This window comes from Lissotriton vulgaris, chromosome 4_1 (genome assembly GCF_964263255.1).
Source record: "Lissotriton vulgaris chromosome 4_1, aLisVul1.2, whole genome shotgun sequence".
In the NCBI taxonomy this organism is placed as follows: Eukaryota; Metazoa; Chordata; class Amphibia; order Caudata; family Salamandridae; genus Lissotriton; species Lissotriton vulgaris.
This window is the reverse complement of record NC_141691.1, coordinates 1,770,510,710-1,770,538,315: the sequence shown is the minus strand read 5'-3', so window position 1 is coordinate 1,770,538,315 and position 27,606 is coordinate 1,770,510,710. Positions and strand designations below refer to the sequence as shown.

The window sequence follows — 27,606 nt, the reverse complement described above, 5'->3', positions numbered from 1 at the left end:
GGGCTGAGCGGGCGGCAGTTGAATCCGAAAGAAAGTTTTGGCTGCTCAGCTGGCTGCAATTTATCGCAGCTCAGCACGCTCTGTAGTGAATCATCCCGCCTAGCCAACCTGACCCCACCAATGGCTGACTGAACCACGGACAGGTGGCTGCCAGAGTGGTTCGCAACTGCCCAGAAGAAATCTGCCTGGCTGTGCAGCTAGCTAGCTAAACTTAGCAAGCCTTAATCATGCCCGTTGGCCAGAGCTGCCACGCGCATAGTCCTGAGTCAGGTGGTGGTGGCTGGCCACTACCAGGCAGGCTCTAGCTGCCCCTCGGCACTGCAAAAGTAAGTGCCCAGCCTAGCCCCCGAGGAATCATAATAAAAATGTGCTTGCAATCGGCGCACGCATACACAACATATACAGACACACCTATACACACAGAGATGCAGATTAGCCTCGCGCAGACAACACACACATGCATGCACACCTTTCTCTGTTTCACGGAATCGTTTGCATGTAATTAAACATTTAGTGTTTGCGACCTAACACGAACTCCAGTAATGCCACCACAGTTGTGTGCAGTGCCTAGACACGAATAGACAGCAACACATACTACACACTAAGACGACCTCTCCAGTGCAGGACGTGCATCTTTGACTGCAAAATGTATTCGGAGGTAATTCTAGCACATCATGTGAACAATACAGGAGGCAGTCAGAGGGAGGTGACTTTTCTAGAAAGACAAACCTCAGTTTATAATGCCTGTTCATTCCAAGGGTACATCTCTGTGTTTGCAAAGCCAGCACCAGCCACGTGTCTGCAGTGCAGACAGAGTGCGGCTTTTAATATTACACAATACCGTGCAATAGACTTACTTTATGACTAAAGATGATCAATTTCCTTTTAGTTTCTCTATAACTACCATCGCCCCATCCTAAGACGGAGACCATGTTGATGAGATACGCGTTTAGATACATCGCTGTGTCTCTGCAGCCGTGGTTGTATTCGAGACCCTCCCCCCTTCATAAGGGTGTAAGCCTGCATAGTGGTGCCAGCCAGTCCGGTCCGACCTGTTGTCCAACTTAACTTCAACGCCGAGCCAGAGTGCCACTATGTCAGCAGAGTCTAGTGCCTATACCTCTGGGACAGGCTGCGCTGGCTGGTGTGATCTGGTGGCAATGCGGGGATGGGCAGATAGAGGCCTGCAGAATGCTCAGCCTTATGATTTCCATTAGACTACTAAACTAGTCTTTTTAAAATATACAGTCTGGCTGTGGCCTATGTGTGCCTCAGCCACTGACTCGGAGGCTTGCACAATGCCCAGAGCTTACATCCAGTAAGAATTATCATTTGTATTTAACTGCGCATGTCTGCATATGTGCATTGAACTTTAATAAAGTACTGACTCTGAAAGACTTGTTTAATTTGTAATATCATGGTTACACATTTGTTCAACAGTACGATCAGGTCACAAGGTCACTAGGTTAGTGCTCTTCCATTTCTGGTGCTTTGTAGCAGTTTTAAGATCTTCTAAGAGCTTCTCATTGCTCAAATGGGTGTCATTTGATATTTATGTTTCCCTCGTCTTCATTGCTTGATTTTGCTTGCGAGAAAGTGTCACTCCTAGTCATTAAAATGTCACTTATATTTACACAGAAATTATGAAAATGTCACACATAGCAATCTGTGAAACCTTGGCATCTAAGAGGGAGCCCCTCCAGAACGAGGGGATCCTGGACAACAAGCCAAAAGAGAGATTTTTATGATATGAATGATCCATTTGGTCCTTATTGGCCATTAGGTCTTTGAGAGAATAAGATTTTACAATTTACTTAAACTATTTCGAAAATACCATAGGTCAAAACATAAAAGACCATGAAAAAGACTTATTACGGATTTGAAACACGTATGTCTCGAGCACAGTCAGGATTTGAAACACGTATGTCTCGAGCACAGTCAACATCTTCACCTAAACTGCTACGGCAATATTAAACATAACTGTTTCCTCTAGGGAGGGAGCAATTTAGCTAAAGTCTACAAGTGTGTAAGCTCTCCCATTTTCAGGGATTCATTAAAATAAATTCCTAGTAATTACCTTTTTATTCCACACTCCATTGGAGTCACCCATTGCCATGCATGTCAACACTTCCTCTAGGCTTTTTTTTTTGTTAACTTGATGCAATGATGCAGTTATTCTTAGCACTGTTTTAATGATTTGCAATTCCCGCCAATTTTGGCCCCTCTACCAATTGACGGTTTGGAATTATCAATGATGTTTATCTGTTTTGGAGAGTCACAGATTGAAAAGATAATGTATAAATCATTGGCATAAGTTAATATATGAATATTAACCAAAGAGAGAGTGAACTGCACTGGTGAGTGGAGTGTTGGTGCTCAGAGTATCGATCCAAAACCCTCAACCAGTAATTACCAAGGTGAGGTAAGTGATCACCACTATGGATTTATTATTGGGTGGGGTCATCATTGGATTTTGCACCTGGGTACTCACTTCCCCAGGGGAGTGCCGCCTTGATCTGTAGGAGGGTACTGGTGGGAACTGTGCAAAAAGTGTAAAAAAGTACCCCCTATACCCCAAAATGTAACGTTTAATGAAGATAAAAAGTATAGGGGTAAGACTAAAAAGTAAGATGGTGATGTTGTATGGCTGTGCTAATTGCCCTTAGTACTACCTTGGCAATTACTGTTTGAGGGTTTTGGATCGATACTCAGAGCACCCACACTCCACTCACCAGTGCAGTTCACTCTCTTTCACTAATAACGATTTATCTATGGAAGCTGAGTGAACCCTCCCCGAGCTTCTACCTCACCCTCTTTGATAAGTGAATATATATACATAGGTTTGTATGTATGTATCAGGATCTGTATAGCGTAATCCTAGTTAAAAAGTCATAGGGCTCTGTACAGTAGGCAGAAAAGATACAATGCGGAGGAGATGGGAGAAGTGAGATAAGCACTAGAAGTTGGACTATAGAATGGGATAATGCAAAGAAAAAGAGGGAATGTGCGACAGTACAGCTTGGAAGGGCAGGCGGAGACAGAAAGATGCAGATACAGATGATTTAGGACAAGGTACTTTAGCATACAAGATTTTTTACTATTTGGCTCCTTCAAATCCCATACTGGGTCCAGGGAGATCCACTTACATTTCCCATTGAACTAATGAAGAGGTGCATGCCTTCTTCTCTTTCTCATTCATCATGGAGACTTGATGTCACTTTGACTTCTTGCTCCTAATTCCACGATGTGAGCTATAGACCTCAAAGGTTTTCGATCTCCACAACTGCAGGCATCATGGATCTAGTGTGAGTCCCCACAACTCCTAAAACTTCACCTTATCAGCACAGGAAGGAAACTGTTTTCAACTGTTTCTTAGTGCACCATTGTTCTCTTACTCCTGAATAACTCACTTACTACCACCCAAAAGCGCTATGAGGTGGTACCACAGCAGAGCTTTGTAAAGCCCCTACACAAATACATGTATTAAAAAAATAACTATACTGTGATCCTGGTCACCAGCAGTTTTACGGTTCAAGAAAGTCACACATCTGAGCTTAATGTCAACCTCGGAAGTCATCCTGACTTGGCTGGTAACAAGATTTACAGACTGATTCAGAATGACAAGAAATGGGGGCACAATATACTCATATTGTTTCCTATGTGCAGTTCACCAGGATAACTCTTGGGAAATGTCTGAATGAAAAACATCCTGGAACACAGAATAAACGCGTGGACATTAAGTCAGAAACCGGATTCCTGTGTGGAAATACCACACCAGAAATTACTGCACCCAGTGATATTGAGATTTCATAAAAAAAAAAGGTAAAATCGCTTGAGGAATTCTACAAATCTCCCAGTGAAGACCTAGGTGTTTACGTACATGGTTAAGGGAACAGGATGTACATTTTAAGAGATCCAATTTCAAATCAGAACCTTTACATTCTGAATGCATATGCAGAAAATATATTGTTTATTTTTATTTTGAAGAAAATGCAGAAAAAGCGAAAACAATACTTAAATCATGAAGGCATCAATATTTCACAAAAACAGAAACAAATTACAAAAGCGACTGAAAATTCACATTGCGACCATTTCGTCATCCACTTCAACTGGTTTCTAAATTTGATTGAGCCTTCGCCTAATTTCCCCACTCTCCAAAATCGAAAGCACCATGCTACAAAATGTCATGAAGCTATTCAACCAATATCAGGCCTGTGCGGTTTCCTCGTCCAATAAGCACTTAGTAATTCAGAGTCTTGCAATGATTGCCGTAAAAATAACACCTTCATGTTCAGCTCCCATATCCTTTTATATCCCCATCACAATTAATGTAATTGACTGAGTAATTTGAATGCCTGTAAATACTTTGAGCGCTGTCAATATACATGCTGCCGAAATTCCACCAGTGCCGAGCACTGGGCAAACATATGGACATTATCAGCCCCCCCTAGAACACTGAAAGCAGAAAGAATCCTGCCGAAATCCCGAGCATTTTCTTTTTGTGGTTTGTAGCACAATTCGTTAATCGTTTTATAATGTTTTCAAATTAGCGGTATTCACAGATTTGTAATTCCATTGTGTGCTTCTCTTAAAGTCAGCCAGCCTCTCTTATAATCTCCCCCAGCTGTTCTGTCCCTCTGTTTGCCGAGTATTTGATCCCATCTTTCCTTTGGGTTCTGTACATCAAATATACATTTTTAATTGTAATCACTTTTCTATCACAGTATAATAAATTCCAGTACAGGTAGGATTCGTTTCCAGCCCCACCCCACATGAGAGGTCCACCTTAGTGACCCCGCGTTTACAGGTACGCCTGGACACCAGCCACATTCTGCTTGTAGCTTTCCAAACATCCACAGGGTGTAGCTCTTGGCTAGTTGACGTACAGATTGCAAGGCTGAAATAGTCTACGCTCCTATAACCCCTAAACGGCACGGGTAAATTGGAATGATCCCAGAGTGGCATATGCCGGAAGAGTTCGGGCATTAAATAGCTGAGGCGAAGTCAAAACTTCAATGAAAAAAGCCCCCAATTGCTTAAACCTGGTCAGTACCATTCATATGTAGCCTAGCATAAATATCTCCATTTCCCAATGCCTTGTTAAGCAAACTAATGTACCGCCAACGCTGTCTCGTGAATCCCATTTCAGACTGGAGAAAGCCCACCCACCACAAGTGATTGAGAATTTAAGATGGCAGGAAATGATAGAACACTGGCTCTCCAGAAATAGAGGAATTTGGGCAGGACTGTCATTTTAATGATGTAAGTGATCAGTTTTGTATATTTAACTAAACATTAATACAACTGGAATTCTGCTTTATCTTGATCAGTGTACAAGATATGAACATCCATATTACCATGTATTTGTGTATTTGGTTCTATGTGCTAGGATTTAGAAACCGAATGCAAGTAATATGATGTGTGTTAAAGGTAACATTACAAATATCCATTATAAGTTTACTTTGACAGAACACTACTCTCCACCTAAATACTGGCATGTACTGTATAAAACATTCCTTAATCAAGCATACATTCAAAAACCTAATCAAACATATGCATCGAAACAATGCATGGAATGACAAAACAGAGTTAACAGCTCTTTATTTTTTATTAATCACACCGTAATTTGCAGCAAACCAGAAGTAAATACTATGCCTCTGGAAAATTTGCATGATTACTGTTGCGAAAATATTTAATTTGCCAAAAATGTAATAAAAGTATATAGTGCACGAAATTATAGTCTGGCACTCACAGGTTTGTATGTATGTATCAGGATCTGTGTAGCGTAATCCTAGTTAAAAAGTCATAGGGCTCTGTACAGTAGGCAGAAAAGATACAATGCAGAGGAGATGGGAGAAGTGAGGTAAGCACTAGAAAATGGACTATAGTATGGGATAATGCAGAGAAAAAGAGGAAATGTGCGACAGTACAGCTTGGAAGGGCAGGCGGAGACAGAAAGATGCAGATACAGATGATTTAGGACAAGGTACTTAGCATACAAGATTTTATACTATTTGGCTCCTTCAAATCCCATACTGGGTCCAGGGAGATCCACTTACATTTCCCAGGGAACTAATGAAGAGGTGCACGCCTTCTTCTCTTTCTCATTCATCATGGAGACTTGATGTCACTTTGACTTCGTGCTCCTAATTCCATGATGTGAGCTATAGATCTCGAAGGTTTTCGATCTCCACAACTGCAGGCATCATGGATCTAGAGTGAGTCCCCCCAACTCTTTAAACTTCACCTTATCAGCGCAGGAAGGACACTGTTTTCAACTGTTTCTAAGTGTACCATTGTTTCTCTTACTCCTGAAGAACTCACTTACTACCATCCAAAAGCGCAATGAGGTGGGACCACAGAGCTTTGTGAAGCCCCTACACTAATAAATTGATTAACAAAATAACTATACTGTGATCCTTGTCAGCAGCAGTTTAACTCCCAGGCCTCATCTATATTGCTGGGAAATGACATTTATTCCTACCATATTTTTCAAAGTCAGTACAGTGTATGGTAATACATTTCATGCAGGCAATCAGTGCAAACTTGAAAAGCAGGCCGTTTAAATGTTTGACCATATATGATCTGAGTTGGGCTTAACATTAGGTCCATACATACTTAATTCAGGAGGCACATAACATTAAGAATCATGGAAGGATAGCTGTAGATGTTTAAAGACACTTCATATTAAATATTTTGCAAAGCACTGCCAGAAGTATTAAGGGAGTAGATTACTCTCTATCGATGTTCCCACAGGGGTAGGCTACAAAAGTGCCTGGCCAACTAATGATTTTATGAAATCCTATGGCAATCTTTTAATGAACTTTTAGACAAATGAATTGTGACTGGGATGTGTGGGTTTTCGTAAAATTGGCTCATAAGGACTGGTTCTTAGAAGCAGGATTTAAAACTTAAATACAACAAAATATAACATACCCTACAGGCAGACATACACTTTAGCACACATACACTTTAGTGTTTTGTAAGTGACATTTTTTTTTTATTCAAAATATTTTATTGAATTTTGTTTATAAACAACTAATAAAGACAATACAGAAAACATTATTATTTAGCAAAAAAATACCTAAATAACAAGTCAAATTAAAGTAAGTGACATTTCTGAAGTCAATAATTCACTTCAGGAAAGATTAATGCCTGAGAGACACACACTGTCAATAAGAACCTAACACAAAGCATATTCTGCACCAGCACACGCTTGATATTTCAGACTTCAGCCATTTGCCTGACTTCAGCCAGACAACGTTCAGCCAGCCCTGGTTTTTCAGGCCACATTGCCAAGCATGCTGTGACTTGCAGTTTCACTTTCCCTTTCTTAAGCTTGGACTACAATTCCCAGCATAAACTGCACTGTTGGCCAAAACATGACACACCATGTTAAAAGTCCACTCATTGTGACACGCGGCCTCTGTTGGTAGCCGTGACTGAGACTGCAAGTGAGAAAGTGCCTCAAAAGATAGAGGTCAGACCTTTTTTTGTATTTAAAAAAAAATAACTTTTAGCTGTGCTGCACAGCAGCCACAGTGCTGTAAAACATGGCTAAAAGGCATGGGAAAGTCCAATAACTCTTACATATGAGAGAGCTATTGGACCTCGCCAGTGCTTGTTTTCCTATTCGTACTGCAAACCACCTTCAGCCGAGAAAACTACACGAGCCCTCTTATTATAAATGATTAAACTTATACCATTTTGTTGAAATCCATCTGCAAGGTTGCTACCTTACATTCATTAAAAGAAAAACAAATCTTTTTAATCTGTAACTTTAAACTGCAAGGTTCGGTTTAATATAAATTCTCTCCATACCCTGTGACAAACTACAAGATTGCGTTCAAATGTAGTAATAGGCGCAGTTTTAAATCGCGAACTCGATCTCAAATCATTTCAAAAACAAAAGCAGTGGGTAACACACAGAAAAAAGTATTTATAGGTAATACTCATCACTCAGGTACTTCACTAATAAGCACTGACAGATGTGTTTAATGATGTGTTTCAACAGTGAATGCATTGCCAGTAGTGTCACAACCTATGATAAATGCCTTGTAAGCTTATTAATTGCTAGTTAGTTTTTGATTCCGGGGTATGAATTAGAGGGAATCTAAGAGTCGTCGCAAGTCAGTGCATTTTCCAATAATTCTCATTAAGGCAACAGACAGTGCACTGTGTCACCAACGTATCTTCCTTTATGGAAATGAATAGAGCTAGTTTTATTTTCCTTTCACAGAAACTTTGTGTGTGGACTTGGCATTTTTTGAGTTGTATCTATCTGGACACTGTGTTGCAAATGTTTTTCAATAATACTTATAAATGGGGTATGACTAATGGTGTCAGTTCCGTTCAGTTCAAAGAGCTTTATTCCGCCGATCCGGCCATAAAAGACAGATATAAAACACATTGTTAACAACATTCCGCAAATACAAAATCATCAATAGATACACATTCAAAAACAGCACACACTTTGAGTGTAGACTTTGCATTTTTAAGTTGTTCTCTATTTGGACCCTGTGTTGCCAAGGTTTTTCAATAATACATATAAATAGGGTATGATTAATGGTGTCATATACATGAATGAAATACATTCTTAGGTATCACATTTTTTGCTATTTCAAGAGCATTCAAGGTGAATTACCGCCATTGGTCATTGAAATGTCCACATAATTTAATTTCGTTAAGGAGAATGTTCCAAATCCTTTTTTTTTTTTCAAATCGTTTTTATCAGGAAGAAAAAAAAAATGTAATAAAATGAGCACAAAATAACATGAAGGTTACATACAATGGATCATGATGAAGAGTGTAATACAAAATAAGAACAATACACAGAAGTACTAAATAATAATAATAATAATAGAAACTAATAATAAATAATAATAAAATACAGAATAAGGATGCATATCAAAAATCCAAGGGAGATGTCGAATTCCCAATTGTCACATGGATGCAGACAGTTATACATACAACAATATATTCTAGCACCAGGGGTTACATTCTCACACTGATCCAGCTAATTTATCGTGGAATCGGAAGAGTGCCATTAGCAGAAAGTACCGTCATAGCCCCCCAACTGCGATGTGTAACGAGTACCATGATATGGACAGTGCAGCTAAACTGTACCCCATATACGGGTGGTACAGTTTCCGCAGAGTGGCTTTTTTTACGGGGGATCAAATGAAAAGGAAGAAGCATCAAGGGACTTCCAAAGCTTCTTATGTGAGGCACGCCAAGGTGAGGAATGCAGAGCTGGATTGGCCGCCCCTCTGATGCAAGATACCCATTCCTGCTACATCTTGAAAGATACTTCGAAGCGGTCTTCCACTTACACAGGATTACCTTACACGCCAAGGTGAGCAGTAAGTCTAACAATTGGCGATCATTATCATTTGCCAGCTTTGGGTCCAGGACACCCAATAGGACATAAGCAAACTCCCTTGCAGGTTTAATTTTAAATATATGTTCTATGCAGCCAAAGATTCTTCCCCAATAGTTTCCCAGCGATGGGCAATAAAAAAGCATGTGGGCTAGGTTTCCTACCTCTGAGTTACAATTCCAACATTTGGGGCTGTCTCTTAGTTGAAGCTTAAAAAGTCCAATACAACCTATTAAGTAGCATATATTTAGTTTGTGACAATATGGGGGAGATTTTGTTTACCAGGGATGCAGCATGAATTTTATCCCAAACAAAAGTAAGCCCCGTAGAGTTGGGTTCAGCCTCCCATTGCATCTCACTACGTCTTTGAGCTTTCCCTGGCAAAGGAAGGAGAAGTTTATACACCCCTGACACAAAATGACCAGCTGTTCTAAAACGTATCAGCTGGGTCTTAAGCCATGGCTCTGATGGTTTGAGAGAACGAGTGGACAGGAATGCTTTTAGTTTGAGGAAATCATAAAAGTCCATCGGTGTGAGACAATGTGTTACCTGGATCGAGGAAAACGGAAGGGGGTGCAGTCCATCATAAAGGTCACTCACCAGATTAATACCCTTTGCAGACCAACCTTCCCAGTAGATAGGTTCCCCATTGATTTTAAGTGCAGGATTATGCCATAAGGCCACCGAAGTGGTATTTTTAAGTTTGAGGCCATTTTTATGCGATTGGTCCAGCCTTAGGAGGGCACGTCTTGTGTTTAGTAAGATGTACTTCGAGTGGGGAAGGTGTGTCAAGTCCATGGTAAGTAGTGCAGTGAGGGGTATGTTGCCAATGAGGGATCTCTCTATGTCCATCCACAACGGGACGTATGCTGGGTCTTCAGACAGCCATTGTGCGCCTTGCTTACACAAGAACGCAGTCTGGTAATTTCTAAAGTTGGATAGGCCCAGGCCGCCTTTATTCTTAGCTAGCTGCAGCTTTTTCATTGATATCCTGGGTTTCTTCCCCTGCCACAAAAATTTACCAAATAGCTTATTAACCGTGTGTAAGAAATCCTCCGAGAAGGTCATCGGAAGCATACTGGCTAGATAGTTGACCAGCGGAGTTACCATCATTTTCAAGGTCTCAGTCCTCCCCCACCATGATAGATATTTAGGCGACCATCCCTCAAGTAGTTTGGATATTTTCTTTAGGAGCATGTCTTCATTAGTACGTAAGGTAGCGATAAGATCCTTGTCAAAGTCTAGCCCCAAGTACTTGAAGCAGGCCGGCTGCCATGTTAAACCAGAATCCCTTAAGATCTCTTTACTCCCTTGGTTATTCAATAATTTAACTTCTGTTTTGTATTTATTCAACTTGTATCCGGATACCTTCGAGAACTCTTCAATAGCGGTCATGAGTGCTGGTATAGCCTCCTCCGCCTTTTCAGATACAACCAGCACGTCATCTGCATAGGCTGTAATTTTTATTGTGCATTCGTTAAAGGGGATTCCGGAGATACCTTTATTATTGCGTATGTTGTGCAAGAACGGCTCAATAGCCAAAAGGAATAGCGATGGGGAAAGGGGGCATCCCTGTCTGGTTCCCTGTTGCAGTATGAATGATGAGGAATATGACCCTCCCTCTTTGACCCTGGCTGAGGGGCAGGAGTAGAGGGACATAACCAATTTCGCAAAGGACGACCCTAGTCCAAATTTATGTAAGACGGCCTCTAAATACGTACAGTCCACTTTATCAAATGCCTTTTTGGCATCAAGTGTGATTGCTGCAGTAGGGGTGTTAAGAAGCTTCGCTTTTTCAAGGACGTGTGCTAAGGTCCTGGTATTGTCGCTGGATAGCCTGTGTTTCAAAAAGCCTGCCTGGGAGAGGTGTATATGTTTAGGCAAAACCCTCTGGAGACGATTGGCCAGAATCGAAGCCAGAAGCTTACAATCCAAATTGATAAGCGAGATGGGTCTATAGTTTTTGGGGAGTGTTGGGTCTTTCCCATCTTTGGGAAGAACAGCTATGATAGCCTCCGCTAGTGTGCCCTTCACTTCACCAGTTACATTAATTTCCCGAAAGAGGTGGAGGAGTGGGGAGGATAGTATGGAGGAGAAGTATTTATAGAATTTAGCAGTGAACCCATCGGGTCCAGGGGCCTTACGGCATTTGAGAGTCTTTATGGCTTTCTCAACCTCAGTGAGCGGAATTGGGCAATTGAGATCTTCTTGATCTTCATCAGAGAGAGACGGTAGTACACAGCCCTCCAAATAATCTTTGATCCGGTCCTTTTCTACACTTACGTTCTTGGCATACAGTTGTTCGTAAAAACCTTTAAATATCTCTGCAATCTTTAGGGGGTCTGAGTAGGCCACTTCAGATTGGTCAGAGATGGAATTGATCGTGTTTTTCTGAATTTTAAATTTGAGGTATGCTGCCAAGCTTTTCCCAGCCTTATTAGATTCACATATTTTAAATAGTTGCCTTTTGTTCAACCACACCCCTGCCCTTTTGCTTACTATTTTATTGTATTCATACTTTCTTAAGCTAGTTTGGTTAGTGTCTCCTCTTTCCTGTCCTTCAGATGTCTTGCCTCTAGAGTGGAAATTTCGTGTTCTAGAGCCTCTAAGGCTGCGTTGTAGTTTTTGTTTATGGCTGATTTAGGTTTAATGATAACCCCCCTGATAGTACTTTTTAGTGCCTCCCAGCGGGTCAAGTCAGTTGTATCTCCCCTCTTATTGTTTTCCAAGTATTCTTTGATGGCCACTTCAATGGTGGCTCGATATTGCTCCTTCTCAAGGACTTCCTCATTGGATGGTGTCTAATTGTCTTGTTAGGTCTGACCAAAATGTTAAGTCACAAGTGTTTGGGGCATAGACATTTATAACATAGAATTTGGGGTTATCTTTGAGTAATTTGGTTGTAACCCACCCTTAGCGTCAGTCGTGGAGGAAAGTAAATCAACATTCGAGTTCCTGGCTATTAAAGTTAGAACGCCATTCTTTTTCGCAATTGCTTCCGAGCCTGCCACTTCAGTGTAGAATTTGTTCCTAAGCGTGTGAAATTGCTTAGCATCCAATTTGGACTCCTGGGGCAGAACAATATCTCCTTTCTGCCTACGTAAATAATCTAAGATTTTCTGGCGTTTGATAGGCTGGTTAAGCCCTTTAACATTAAGGGAGAGAATTTTCAAGTTTCCTACTTTCGTTACCCCCAAGGGTGTGTCAATTTTGGACGACGCCATATGAAGTTAGTGGAAGATCAATACTCAGGAAAGAAGTGAAACGCCTGTCTACCTCGCATAGGTTCCAAAGTGGGGCACATCTGTATGTGTATAGTGAGGATGTGTGAAACATTAGTTGCGACATCCCGAACTGAACAGTAGTCTGAATAAGAATAGCTCTGACTGCCAAATAATCGGCGTTAGTATTCAAGTAGGAAAAGTGTGAGGGCCCTGGTGATGACATGCAACAACGGAAAGATTCATAAGCATAGATGTGATCAAAGCAAAATCCTGACTGTAATAACAATTTGACTCTAAATTTTGGGAGAAATAATTTTCATTGGAGAAAGATTGTGCAGGAAAAACAATGTATGTGAATACATGCCACTGCAGGTTCATTTAATGTTATAAAATAAATAATGTTATTAAATAGCCTGCAGGTTAATTCACTTGAACAGAGCTATTACATTTGATCATAATGGCCTTTTTGATTAACATAATAAAGCATTCTAAAATAAAACTGTCCATTTCTAGCAAAGGCACAGAATGAAGGGAAATAAGCCTCTCCCAAATTTAGTAATCATTGGGTTCAGAGGTTTCTGCAAGATACAACCATTGCTTGGGGAAATTGTAAAACGAAAGTGCATTCACTCCTGTTCCCGCTTCCACTTTTATCATGCTTAAATAGATCTTGAAACAGCCAAAATTTACATTTTGGAAGCACTAATGCAGATCCGTCCAGAAAAGCCAAAACTGCTTTTTCTCTTCCTATGAAAATACGTTTGACAGCTTAAATATGGAATGCTAGCTACTGCATTTTTGATTTATACTTTAAACATATATTTGATAATGGTAATGCAATCCTCCAAGAAGGTTCATGTTGAGAAAGACTAGGTGTATCAACAAGGACTAGCTAAGTGTGACTTATTTATAAGACTCTGAATTGTTTTGTCAGATGGCACCTGTTGGGTGTGTTCATGAAGCCCTCACCCACCAACCTAGTTGGTGGCATGCTTCGTCATCGAGCCCACCCAGTGACACCTAATGTGTCCCAGGTGTGCTTCAACGCCTGGTTACAGCGGAGCTGGTATTTTTCTGAGAGTGCAGTGTGGGGAAATGTGTATTGAAGTTAAAACGGCTTGGCAGGGTTCCCAGTACCCGAGGGTCAATGACATTTTAATAACTGGGCCTCCGTCAGCGGTTAAAAAATAAGGCAAGTGGATGTCATGGTGGTACCCAGTACCCTCGGGTACTGGGACCCCTGCCAAGTCGTTTTAACTTCACTACACATTTCCCCACACTGCACTCTCAGAAAAATACCAGCTCCGCTGTAACCAGGCATTGAAGCACACCCGGACACATTAGGTGTCACTGGGTGGGCCCGATGATGAAGCATGCCACCAACTAGGTTGGTGGGTGAGGGCTTCATGAACACACCCAGCAGGTGCCATCTGACAAAACAAGTCAGAGTCGTATAAATAAGTCACATGTAGCTAGTCCTTGTTGACAAACAAATAAACCCCTGGGGATACGGACTAGCTATCTAGTCCTCTCTCTCTTGATACGCCCAAAGACTAGGTGTAGCCAGGCCTACTGCAAGCTCTTCAGAAGTGGAACGAATCTGCCCTAAATCTCTTAACTTTCACATCCCTTTGCTGGCCAATCTCATCCTCCACATTATTATGTGCTAGTCATTACTGCCCAACTTCAGCAACTTCAACAACGGGAGGAGATAAATGTTACAAAAAGAGGTCATATTTACGTTTCTTTCTTGTTAGAGATGGGGGGAATTTGTACACTCTGTGCTCCATTTTCTATTAGAAATAACATGGGCATACTGCATGATCCTTAATGAAGCAATCCCATAGTATATCGCTTAAATTGTTATGGTTGATGAGGTGGAATGCCTCCAAGATCAGATTTCAGACACCACCGTAATCTGCTATCAAGCAAAGATCATCCATTATTGTAGTTGTCACTCGCTCTGTACTAGGCACCGGTTGAACATGTATTGTGGTCGTCAAAGAAGTTTTGAGAGTCTATATATACCCATAAATGCCTTATCACAGTTTGTTCAAAATACTTCGACACGTATGGAAAGTTAGTAGAGTGGCACTATATCTCGATTCCTGATTTAATGACAGCAGTGGTTGAAGGAAAGAAAACAAGAGAGGTAAAGACTAATTGCGTGAACATATTGCAGAGCAAACATCAAGGAGAGACCCCACATTGTTCTAGTGATTCATTAGTTTGTTTATGATTGTGAAGGCCATGGTACAAAATTATTAAACTGATTCTCATGCTCGCTGTTTTCTTGCAGTACGGGCAGTGTCTAGAATATTGCCATTTCTGGTTATGTTTAAGATGTAGCTGTCAAAAATGTAACACATTTGTAGCACATAGTTTCTCAGACTCAGACATAGTTCTTTAGTCATGATACAGGGTTCTTTTCATGCAGACACCACTGTGGCTAAGCACTTATTTATAAGAGACCCATACTGTCTTCTTTCTTGTCTATCTCAGAGGAAGTAGTGAAATTAGAGAAGATTTTCTACATGAACTGGCATTCATTGAACTATCCATATTTGTGCACAATGTTTGCTATTTTGCTTATATTGTTGGTATTTAAGCAGTCAAACGTTTTATACAACGAAAATGGAGTCAATTCTTATCTTATTATAACATCATGTAAGTATTCCTATTATCATAAATGAGTTGCAACCAATCACTTTAATCAAATGTAATGCTGTAAAACTATTACTTACAATTGTAATGCTTTGTAATTCTCCTATTACTAACAAATTGAGGTAAAGAAACAAGGCCTTTTAAGGTTTATGAATCAATAAACTGTCTAAATTGATAATGTATGAGTATTCATATATTAATGTTATACACTCTTCTGTAGAAGAAATGTCTATGCCAAGACTACAACGAGGGTGTTATCATGTCCTTTAGGACAGTCCCATCATGTATATACCGGTTACATACAGTTTGTCCCATCCACAGGACATAACAGTCTTACACAGGTGACCTTTTACCTAGTAGCTTACTTCTGTCTCTTCAAAACCAGACTCTCTGTACCCTGTCTTAATCCCTGTACCCGACGTACATAAACATGACGCCAGGCACTGCAGATTTATTCAGTATATGGGTCACCACTTTTTTCATACATGGCCAACAGCCAGCTGTGCATGATCATGTTTGTTTAGAGAAGGATTACCAAATGTTTTCAAAATATATCGATTCTAGAAGAAACCCTGGAGTGACTATTTTGGTATAAAAGTTCCTCACTCCCCCTTACAGAAGAGAGGAAAATTCCTTCCAGACTGGACAGAGACTCTGCAGGCTCATTCTTTGACAGGCAGAGACCTGACATTTCTTGTGGGGGGCCATCCTCAACCCAGGGACGGGGTCCTTCATTCAGAACCTTCAGGTGAGGTGTAAGTACTTCCCCTGGGACTTCTTGGCTCCATTAGGATATATCCTATCACTTACATACACATGCTTCACCTACATATCTAGTCTAAGTATATTTAAGTAGCCACGCATTGTGAGAGTACGCCAATGGTATTGTTTTATATAATCTGCTTTTATTCCTCTTACTAGCACTGTGGTAGAAATGTTTCTGCTATTTAGATATTGGTGCTAGCAATTACATTTGTCTGCTCCTATCTTTTGATCGTCGCCTCAAATATGTTTCATACTAGACTGACGCTTGATCAACAAATTATTGAAACTGTTACAATTGTCATTCTATGTGTATTCTGAGAAAAGTAAGCATGAGTGACTGAGCGAAAGATACCGTATTGTTTCCACGATACCTGAGGAATCAGGGTTGCCATGTTCAGTGGTTGGCAGAAACTACCTACACTGCTGTTGAATATGAGAGGTGGTAGTGGCACTGTAGAGCCAGCTGGTTTAATGGCTGACTCATCCTGTGGGGGTGTCCAGAGTGTGTCTGCACACCAAGCCCTCAGTTTAGGTCATCCAAAACGTGCAGGTCCTGGGTGGGGTGGGTGGGGTCCTAGGAACTACACAACAGTGGAACATAGAAATATAACATCATCCCCTATAAGTTGGAACCGGAAATTCTTCTGGCCAGCACCACCTTCCCTGGATACACTAAGTTTTACAAAACACCATGGAACAGCCGGCAGATGCCATAAATTTGCTTAGCTGGTTCTATCTTAATTGATGTATCAGGGACTAAATTCAAAATTTTAGATCTGCCATATCATATGAGGATACAAAAAGTAATGGATGGAATGCTTGAATTATTCGCAGTCACTGCTAATCAGTCACTGCTAATCACTCAGGCCACATCCCTGTCAATCGCTATCTTGCACACCACGCAACTTCCGTTTGTACCCAGCCATATACAAATCAGTCTAATCCCTGCTCCAATGGGACCAGTCCAACCCGAAATGCCAGGCCAGGTCCTCTCTGAACCAGAACAAAAGCAACCTAGGACCAGTTTTGCCCTACTTTAGGCTCACCAACCAGGTATAGCCTGGTCCCAGTGAACACACTGTGCTCGGGACCCACGGCTGGGCATACCTGTCCCACTTAGGAAGATGCACTAAAGTATACAAAAAAGTGATGCACGAGGTGCTTGAATTAATCTCAGCCACCAGTAGTTACTCAAGGCTACATCCCAGTCCATCATTATTTTGCATACTATGCCACCTCAGTATTCAAATTAGTCCTGACCCAACTCTAATAGGAACAGTACTACCGGAACTCCAGGTCCGGTCTTCATATGAGTAAGCAAGATGCAAAGGAACTTTTTTACTCACAGGAAAATTGTTTACTGGAATGGAGGACAGCATCTAGCAGGTTCTGACTTTTGTAAACAGTTAGCACTCCTAGCAAGTTATAAAAAATTCTGGATCAGTAATGCAGCACCAGACTCCCACTGAAAATTCATCTTTGACGCCTTTTTTCTTTAAATAGAGCATTATTTGGTGGGTACTATGGTAACAGAGATAGTCTCATTAACTATACTTGTACATAACATATTCAAACGTGAAATAAGAATCCAAGAAGTGCCTGATAAATATTCAAATCTGTTTTAAATTCAATTGTGCATGTAAACTATTTTTACAGGTTTTTATGTCATTGATGACAACAATTGATGGAAAAGCATACTAATACATGAAATAAAGAAAAAAAAGACAAACACATCTGGATGTTATGCAATTAATTCCTGGGCCTATAGTTAAAGTTTAATTTTGGTGAAGTAAAAAGACGCATTTTAGAGAGCAAGGACTTTTCTGCATCACCAATCTGTGAAATGATCAACTGAAGCATCACATCCCACGCATAGGAGGCGGAGGTACTATAAGTAGCACCTCCTTCTTTGCCTCGTTAGATTTTAAACCCTGCACTCGCGCTGCACTCGCGCTGCATAACAGAACTGCTAGCCTGCTTTTAACCTTTTTAACTTGACTGTGTTTTTGCGCTGTGCGCTAGCCTGTAATTATCCTCTTCTCCTCCTGTTCTTCCGCTTAGTGGGAATTGAGGGAGCTACTTACCCGCATTTAATCAACTGCACACCCACACTTGTGGGGTAGAAGGGACTCGGGGGCACTGTTTACTCCTCGCGCCGATCGGAGAGCGCTATTTTGGATTGGGGGAAGCTCTCTCTTGTGGGAGCGCCATCTTTGCTGAGGGAGAGCCACTCGCCCGGCCAGGACCCACGCATAGGAGGCGGAGGTACTATAAGTAGCACCTCCTTCTTTGCCTCGTTAGATTTTAAACCCTGCACTCGCGCTGCACTCGCGCTGCATAACAGAACTGCTAGCCTGCTTTTAACCTTTTTAACTTGACTGTGTTTTTGCGCTGTGCGCTAGCCTGTAATTATCCTCTTCTCCTCCTGTTCTTCCGCTTAGTGGGAATTGAGGGAGCTACTTACCCGCATTTAATCAACTGCACACCCACACTTGTGGGGTAGAAGGGACTCGGGGGCACTGTTTACTCCTCGCGCCGATCGGAGAGCGCCATTTTGGATTGGGGGAAGCTCTCTCTTGTGGGAGCGCCATCTTTGCTGAGGGAGAGCCACTCGCCCGGCCAGGACCCACGTGATCTTTGGTCAGGCTTTTTAACATGGCGGCTGGACAGGCGCGCAGCGACGGCGCGCAGCGGACGCGCCGCAGACGCGCCGGAGGTGCGCCAGAGGTAAGCCCGTTTGCGCCCGTTCGCGCAACGGACGCGCAAGGGACCGCTGCCTCTGGCCACCCGCACTCTTCCCCTCTGGTCTACTCCCATTCAGACCTGTGTGCTCTGAAACCACCGGGTGATTCCTCGACACTCGGATCCATTTCTCGCTCGCCGCCCCAGCCACTTATATGCGGTCTGTTGAATGTGCGTTCCCTCTGCAAGCACCACACGGAGATCGCCTATTTGGTTGAATCTTCCGGGTTGGATGTGTTGTTCATGACGGAGACCTGGACTCGGGATGACTGTCTAGTCGAACTAGGCCTGGCTTGTCCCCCGGGTTTTAAAATTATTCACACTCCGCGCCCACTGAATCGTGGCGGCGGAATCGGTATCATCTTCCGCGAACAGTTGGATGTTTCCCAGCTTAAAATCAGCGAAGTCTTGGGTTTTGAGCTCATGGGCTTCTCGTTCAGTAACCCAGAGAGAACGCTGTTATCTGGCGTGTTATGTTACAGACCGCCGGGCTCGGCTTCCTCGCTGCCGGAGTTCCTGGACCTAGTGTACGATCTTTCTAATACTCACTCTAACCTGCTCGTCCTGGGAGATTTTAATCTCTGGCAGGGGGGTCCTTTAGATGGAGCGTTTACTTCACTCTACCAAGCTTTGGCCGACATCCATCTACAACAACTGGTTGGCTCCTCGACTCACAGGGGCGGTCATATGCTCGACCTTATCTTTGCAGACGCCCACTTAGAGGCGATCATTGACATTCTTGTCCAATGTTGGACGGATCACGCGCTGGTGGTCTTCTCCCTATGCCTTGGGAATAACCCCCCGGAGGTTGCAGGGGTAGGAGTCTCGCAAGTGGGTCGATCGTGGTCCAAACTGCTCAGTCTAGCCCCCCTGCCCCCTTTGCTACCTGCCAGCTTTGACCTGAGGAATTCAGTGGATGACAGCTACTCTTCCTTCTGCCGGTCTATTACCGAGTCCCTCGATAACATCGTGCCACTTCGGAAAGCAAGAGCGAGGGTGAATCGGGCCTTTCCCTGGTATACGGTGGAGCTACAACACCTGAAGTTGAGCTGCAAACGGGCAGAGAGAGCATGGAGAAGGGAGTACTCGCCCTCGGCTAAAGCCTCGTTTAGACTTGCACTGAGAGGTTATAAGGAGCAGATCAAGCAGGCCAAGGCGACCTTTATACAAACATCCTTATTACAGGCGCCTAATAAATCTCAAGCCCTATTTAAAATTGTTAAGGACTTGTCCCATCCGGTCTGTGCAGCTAACTCAGTGCGGGCCTCTCAGGCTCTATGCGACTCGCTGGCGTTGGCCTTTGAGGAGAAGACCGCCAAGATCTTGGCTGGCCTAACACTTCCTGCAACTGAGGAGGTTTGCCCTGCTAGCCTTGCGGACAGGGGGTGTGGAATCCAAGGCAGCTCACCCAGTCGACCCCAGCCGGTTGGTATGGGAGCTCCGGTGGAGCAGTCCAGTCGACCCCAACCGGTTACTGGCGTTTTTGATCTGGGAGCTCCGGGCAGCTCACCCAGTCGACCCCAGCCGGTTGGTATGGGAGCTCCGGGGGAGCAGTCCAGTCGACCCCAGATGGTCACTGGTGCTTTCGATCTGGGAGCTCCGGGCAGCTCACCCAGTCGACCCCAGCCAGTTGGTGTGGGAGCTCCGGGGGAGCAGTCCAGTCGACCCCAGACGCACATTGGAGTCTCTGATCTGGGAGCTCCGGGCAGCTCACCCAGTCGACCCCAGCCGGTTAGTGTGGGAGCTCCGGGGGAGCAGTCCAGTCGACCCCAGACGCACACTGAAGTCTCTGATCTGGGAGCTCCGGCCTGCTCACCCAGTCGACCCCAGACGGCCGTCTTGGCATCTGGGTTGGGGGACTTAGGAACCTCACCCAGTCCACCACGGTTGAACTCTTTCCCCCTTCCGTCTTTTGAAGAATTTTGTAAAACGGCCTTCATGGTGTCATCTGGTTCCCCGCTTGACCCACTGCCCCCCAAATTTTGGAAAACTTTTCATGAAGAATTGTTCCCGCCTTTGTTTTCAATCTGCCTGCAATCTTTGAAATCGGCATCTGTCCCAGATTGCTGGAAGCTAGCAGTGGTGTCGCCTCTGCTAAAAAAGCCAACCTTGGATCCAGCCGGCCTCTCTAATTATAGGCCGATCTCCTTACTTCCCTTTCCCATTAAGATCTTAGAGAAGTGGGTAACTCGCTCTCTTTCCGGCTACCTGGAACAAATTGGGTGGTTCGATGAGGACCAGTTTGGCTTCCGACCTGGTCATGGGACGGAGACCGCACTTGTGACCGTGCTGGACAACCTGCGTTCGCGTGTCGACAGTGGTCGGGCAGCCTTTTTGGTGCTGCTCGACATGTCGGCCGCGTTCGACACGGTCTGCCATCAGACCCTGGTTCGGAGGCTTGAAGAGTGCGGGATCTGCGAGGGAGCCAGAGACTGGCTGATTTCATATCTTGAGGGCAGGCAACAGCTGGTGTCACTTCCACCTTTCAGCTCGGAGCCAAGGAAAATTGGACAGGGGGTGCCACAGGGCTCGGCCATCAGCCCGATATTGTTCAATCTGTACCTTCGTCCACTTATCCAGCTAATAAAATCTTTTGGGGTCTCGGCATTTAATTATGCCGATGACACTCAGCTGGTGTTTTCCTTAGAAGGGAATAATGCGATTTCACTGAGCACCTTCCATCGCTGTATGGCAGCTACGGCGGACTGGCTTCGAGCAAACTCTCTGCAATTTAATAGCGCGAAGACAGAGGTGCTCCACTGTTCCACTGATCGGATCCCGCGGCCTCTACCCACTGATTTCTGGCCTAGCACCTTTTCTGAACCAGTGTTGGCATCGGAGTCAGCTCACAATTTAGGGGTCATGTTTGGCCCTAACTTACAATTAGACCTACATGTCAATAAAACCACGGGAACATGTATGATGCTGCTCCGTATGCTACGCAGAGTTCTGCCTTTGCTCCCCCCCCAGGCCAGACCGGAAATAGTCCGTGGGACTATTCTAAGCCGGCTGGATTACTGTAATGGTCTTCTCCTGGGGGCCCCAAAAAACTTGATAGGGAAGCTGCAGAGGGTGCAGAATATGGCTGCTAAACTGGCCCTCTCGCGACCCAGATCCAGCTCTTCTACTCTTGCGCTCCGCGATCTACACTGGCTTCCGGTAGATCTACGGGTCCAATTTAAAGCGGCCTGTTTGGTGTTTAGAGCGGTACACCTCCTAGGCCCTATCCCACTACAAAACATGTTTGCATGGTATTCTGCCCCACGTCTTTTGCGGTCGTCATCGGCTCACCTTTTGGTGGTGCCTAGGTTTCAAAGAGTGAGGATGGGTGGCCGCTCATTCAGAGTGGCGGCAGCCAAATTGTGGAATTCTCTCCCTCTCACTCTTAGGAGCCACCAGGACTATCTTCCATTCCGGAAGGCTTTAAAGACCTATCTATTTCCCAAGTAAATGGTTGTGCGTCTGCGCTGTTTAGTGTGGGGGTTTTCTGATCAAAGCGCCAGGATGCCCTCTGGGTGACAGGTATGCGCTCTATAAGTATGCTAAATAAATAAATAAATAAATAAACATCCAGGATAGCACATCAACATACACGGGCAAGATGAAGAGCTCAACATGGCGCATTCACTGCCAAGCCTCATCCAGCCACCCTCAAGCTGCAGTCCTCATGTGCGGGCACAAGAAGGCAAGAAACAAAGCAGACTTTACATCAAACCAGGATCGCCATAATCAGTGACTTCAACACTCTCAGGTAACCACGAGGCAGTGATCGAGAACTTCACTTAAACACCAAATACATTTGCACCATAACCTATTTTGCTTTTTATGCAACAAAGCAAAATTGTGCAAATGGGCTGAGGAAATGTGTGTGGAGCTGAGGGTCGTAGGTGTTGGTGCAGATGGTCTATTGATGGATTTGTAAACAAATGCACATCATCTTAACATTAAAGACGTGTTGAAGTACTACTGTGCGTCAGGTATGCATAACATCTCCTGCATCTAATACATTTATTTCTAATTGCAGAATGCTGCAATTTCGGAATCTGATCGCCAGCAATGTCTCCCCATCATGATGTGACTGAACAGCTCATGTCCAACTTCTCTCTCTAACCAAAGGTCCTGCAAAGCATTATGGGACAAGATTAGCAGTGGGCAGTGAATAATATAGTATCCAATATCAAAATTATTCTACAAAGAGCTGAAGTTCAACTAGTCGTTACTAGGTGTCCCTCACGAGTCAAATGGAAAAGCATTGAAATGATTATATCAACCTGCAGTTTCACTAGTCGTTACTAGGTGTCCCTCACGAGTCAAATGCAAAAGCATTGAAACCGTTTCATGAAGCTGCAGTTCCACTAGTCATTACTAGGTGTCCCTCATGAGTCAAATGCAAAAGAATTTGACTTGAGGGACACCTAGCACCGACTAGTTGAACTGCAGCTTGGTGTAATAATTTCAATGCTTTTGCATTTGACTCGTGAGGGACACCTAGTAAAGACTAGTGGAACTGAAGCTCCTTGTTAAATTATTTTGATACTGGATACTATAATATTCACTGCCCACTGCTAATATTGTCCCATAATGCTTTGCAGGACCTTTGGTTAGGATTGTATTTTGCCCATAACTGTGCTTTGGGTGGCCCTAAGAGGATGGGACCACCACCGAATCGTTCAGCATGATATGCTCTGTGTGTTCAAGGCATCTGCCTGGTCCTCTCCTAGAGTAGGGGGCACCCCAGAATCATCACCTTTTTCGTTGCCTGATATTTTTCATTTTCAAAGTTCACTTTTGTGAATTGGTTATACGCTTTTTAGCATGTAAAATTGTTTTATCAAAGCATTTGTGGGTGCAGTTTAGTACCTCTATTACATGGATGAACTGAGTTTTTGCCTGATTTCCGTGTTTTTAATAGAATGAGTAGTTAACAAATCTCCGCAAAGGGTTAATCACAAATGGGATGAGCGGAGTCCATTACCAAGGGTTAATCATAAATGGGGACATGGTTATTGGATTTCACAAGGTTGTAGTGTTTGCACGCTAATTCAATGCTGTTTTAGTCTAACATATAATGTAACCTGTTCTGAGCATTATGGGGTGTGAAGTGAAACGTTATTACATGTTCCATCAATGTCAGAAGTGAAACTTGAGGGGATCTAAATAGAAGACCCCAAACAGAAATCGTACCTCCTGCCTAACAAACCTGTTGTGCAAAGCCCTGTTCCTCTCATTTCTAACAATTAATGGCGAATGCTACACAACTGTTCTTAGTCTGGCTCAGATCCTGGCTCAACAAGAAACATGAATACTTTTTGGCTTGACAGAACTATCTATGTGTGGTAACTAACGGGCACTGAGTTTAAAGCAGCCTCGACTGCAGGGGATCTGCTAATCAGGAGCAGTTGTATTTAGACCTACTTCCTGTTATGTTTCTGAGCCATAGAGACAGCATTTCATCTACAAAGAGCATCTTACTTACGTCGGGGGCTCCTTTTCATTTGGTTGTTTTGGCTGTGGTTGAAGAACGCTATTTACCAGCTCAGTGATCCCACTAAAGGGAAGCCACCTGTTCAAATAAGCAAATATTGTAACTGCACAACCAAACAAATGACACTGTAGGCTAAATACTGTCTTACCCGACAAAGCAATAGAAATACACAGGCAAAAAAGCTACAGCCAATGGGGATGTTAGCTGAAATAACCAGTCAGCCAGTAAGGATGTCAGAGGAACACATCTTACACTTAACTACATAGTCCACAAGCAGGCAGCAAGAAACCACATCCAGCGAACATGTGGATGAAGTAAGAAGCTGCAGCCAGCTGTCTTACAAGCCAATCAGGAAGCAGATGACAACACTAAACGCAGCCTCTCAAGTATTAGTGTTGGCTAATACCGTCAAAGTTGCAGAAAGCAGTACACAGCAAAGAGTAGGAAAGTTAAGCCTACTGCACGGTGAAGATGGTTTACTTACTGTGGCAGTTGTGGTTTTTGTTCTTCTTTGACCCTAAAAAGATAAGTTTGCACAGCTGAGTGCAATGTACTGCAAAACATAGATGCTACGTGCATTTCTATATGAAACTGGGCAAACAAAAACATTGTGTTCTACATGAATACAACACATGGTACTTTATCGTAAATAGTTTTAAACTAACAGTGTGTTGTGTTTCTCATTGTTAGCAGTCAAGTATTTACTCAAATTTGAGTTACATCCTTCAATCTTTCCTTTAAAATAGGGTTTCCCAAAGTCGGTCCTGGTTGGCCGGATCCATGCCAGATTTTTAAGATAATTACATTTATCTAAATGGGGATATGCTAAAAATCTGGCATGGATTGGGCCCTGCAGGACTGACTTTGGAGAACCCTGATTTAGAATATAGCATTGATGCCATTACAATCCTGTAACTAGAACATGCCTCGGTTGTTACCGTTAGTAGATATGTATGTACATTCCTTTTACAAACTAACCTACAACGTATGGTTTTGTAAATGCTTTATGTCAACGTTTGGCGTCTGCCTGTTGGTGCTTTGGAGTAAAAGGCTATGGGACAGAAAAGTTGTTAAGCAATACGGGAGGAAAAATAGGATGGTAAAGTATCATCGTGCCTTACCCTTTTACCCAGGCTTGCACTATCGCACAAGTTACTACTTGTGTAACGATATATCTGTAAGAGACATTAGTTAGTGATAGATTCCTTACCTTAGAATATCCCCAGGCGTCAGACTGGATCCGGAAAGTTTTGCGTAGCAGTACCCTTGCGCGTCGGCAGGCGTCGTCTGCGGCTCCGCGTCCGTCGTAGGCGTCGTGGGCGCCGTGATGACATCGTCGGAGTACTTAGACGCCGCCTCCGCGTGCTGACGTCAGTTCTTAGCCACAGCTTTTCCGCGCCAGAAGCGCAGAGCCATGACAAAAACCGACACTGGTGCCAAGAAACTAGGGTCCTGAAAGGGGATGACCTTAACCCTAGATATCGGTTCGCAGAACGGGGAGGATGGGTGGGTCGGTAAGGAATCTATCACTAACTAATGTCTCTTACAGATATTTCGTTACACAAGTAGTAACTTGTGCATCTGAAAGAGACACGTTAGTGATAGATTACTTACCTTACAATAGATACCCCAGCAATACCATCCCCGTGGTGGTGGGTCTGCGAACCAATATTTACACCAGAAAGTCCTGGAGAACGGAGCGGCCAAAGTAGCCGTCCCTCCGGACCTGACTGTCCAGGCAGCAGTGCCTAGCAAACGAGTGCAACGAGGCCCACGTAGCTGCCTGGCAAATGTCCTGCAAGGGCACACCTCGGCCCAAGGCAGTTGTAGTGGCCATGGCTCGAGTGGAATGAGCCCGCAGCCCAACAGGTGGTTCCTTCTTAGCCAAGGAGTAACACGCCTGAATGCACATGATAATCCATCGAGAGATGGTCCTCTTGTGCACCGCTTTCCCTTTCTTAGCGCCCGCGTACCCAACAAAGAGTTGATCATCTACCCGGAACTGGCGTGTGCGATCCAGATAGAACGAGAGCGCACGTTTTGGGTCCAGACGGTGGAGCCTCTCCTCCTCTCTCGAGGGGTGCGGAGGCGGAAAGAAGGTGGGCAATGTGATGGACTGCCCAATGTGGAAGGCCGTGACCACCTTTGGCAAGAAGGAGGGCCTAGTCCTCAAAACAACCTTGTCCGGATGGACGGAAAGGAAAGGAGGCTTACAAGAGAGGGCCTGGAGCTCACTCACTCTCCTGGCAGAGGTGATGGCTACCAGGAAGGCAGTCTTCAAAGAAAGAAGGCAAAGCGTACAGTTATGAAGTGGCTCAAAGGGAGCGCACATCAGAAAGGTTAGAACCAGGTTCAAGTCCCACTGAGGCATCACGAAAGGAACAGGAGGAAAGGTATGAGTGATGCCTTTCAGAAATCTGTTTACAATAGGGGACTTGAACAAAGAAGGTTGGTCAGGCAGCCTCTGAAAGGCTGAAAGAGCCGAAAGATAGCCCTTGATAGTGCCCAGAGCAGAGCCCGGCTGGGCAAGAGAAAGAAGGAAGAGAAGAACCTCAGAGAGAGGGGCATTGAGGGGATCCACAGCCTTTGCTGTGCACCATGCCACAAATCTGTTCCACCTGCAGGCGTATACCGTTTTAGTGGAGGGACGCCTGGCTGCCAGAATGATGTTGCAAACTTCAGGAGGCAAGTCAAATGGCCTCAACTGTCGCCGCTCAATCTCCAAGCATGGAGGTGGAGACTGGACAGGTTCAGGTGGAGGACCGTCCCCTGCTGCTGCGACAGAAGGTCCTCCTGAAGAGGCAGACGAATCGGGGGATCGACTGACATGCTGAGTAGCTCGGGATACCAGTACCTTCGAGCCCAGTCCGGAGCCACAAGGATGACTTGTGCCCGGTCGCGCTTGATCTTCTTCAGCACTCTGGGCAGAAGAGGTATAGGCGGAAAGGCGTACAACAGACCGCAGCTCCACTCGCGACGAAAAGCGTCTCCGAGCGAGTGCCGCCTTGGAAATTCCAACGCGCAGAACTGATGACATTGCGCGTTCTCTTCGGTGACGAATAGATCTAACCAAGGCTCTCCCCATTGCAGAAAGAGGCCTTGCGCCACGTCCGAGTTCAGACGCCATTCGTGATCCATCGAGCACCGACGGCTGAGTTCGTCCGCCCTGGCGTTCAGAGAACCAGCCAGGTGTTGAACCACCAGAGTCACGCCCTGATGTTCCAGCCACTGCCGGAGACGCAGAGCCTCCGGGCAAAGGGTCCACGACCCCACTCCGCCTTGTTTGTTGCAGTACCACATGGCGGTGGTGTTGTCGGTGAACACCTGCACTGCACTCCCTCGGACAG

The 27,606-nt window shown here is 44.1% G+C and overlaps 1 protein-coding gene across 2 annotated transcripts in view; it reads right to left on the bottom strand.

The window, feature by feature from the left end:
• Window positions 1–27,606, bottom strand: part of RIMS2 (regulating synaptic membrane exocytosis 2) — a 1,859,827-nt gene that overhangs the window by 1,672,714 nt on the left and 159,507 nt on the right. Inside the window, exon 2 of one of the 2 annotated variants that reach the window (XM_086966100.1) lies at window positions 24,744–24,776. The exons of the other annotated variant lie outside the window; for it this stretch is intronic. Within the exon in view, the coding sequence (XP_086822226.1) occupies window positions 24,744–24,776 (33 nt within the window). The remainder of the gene's footprint in view (window positions 1–24,743; window positions 24,777–27,606) is intronic. 2 annotated transcript variants of the gene reach the window in all.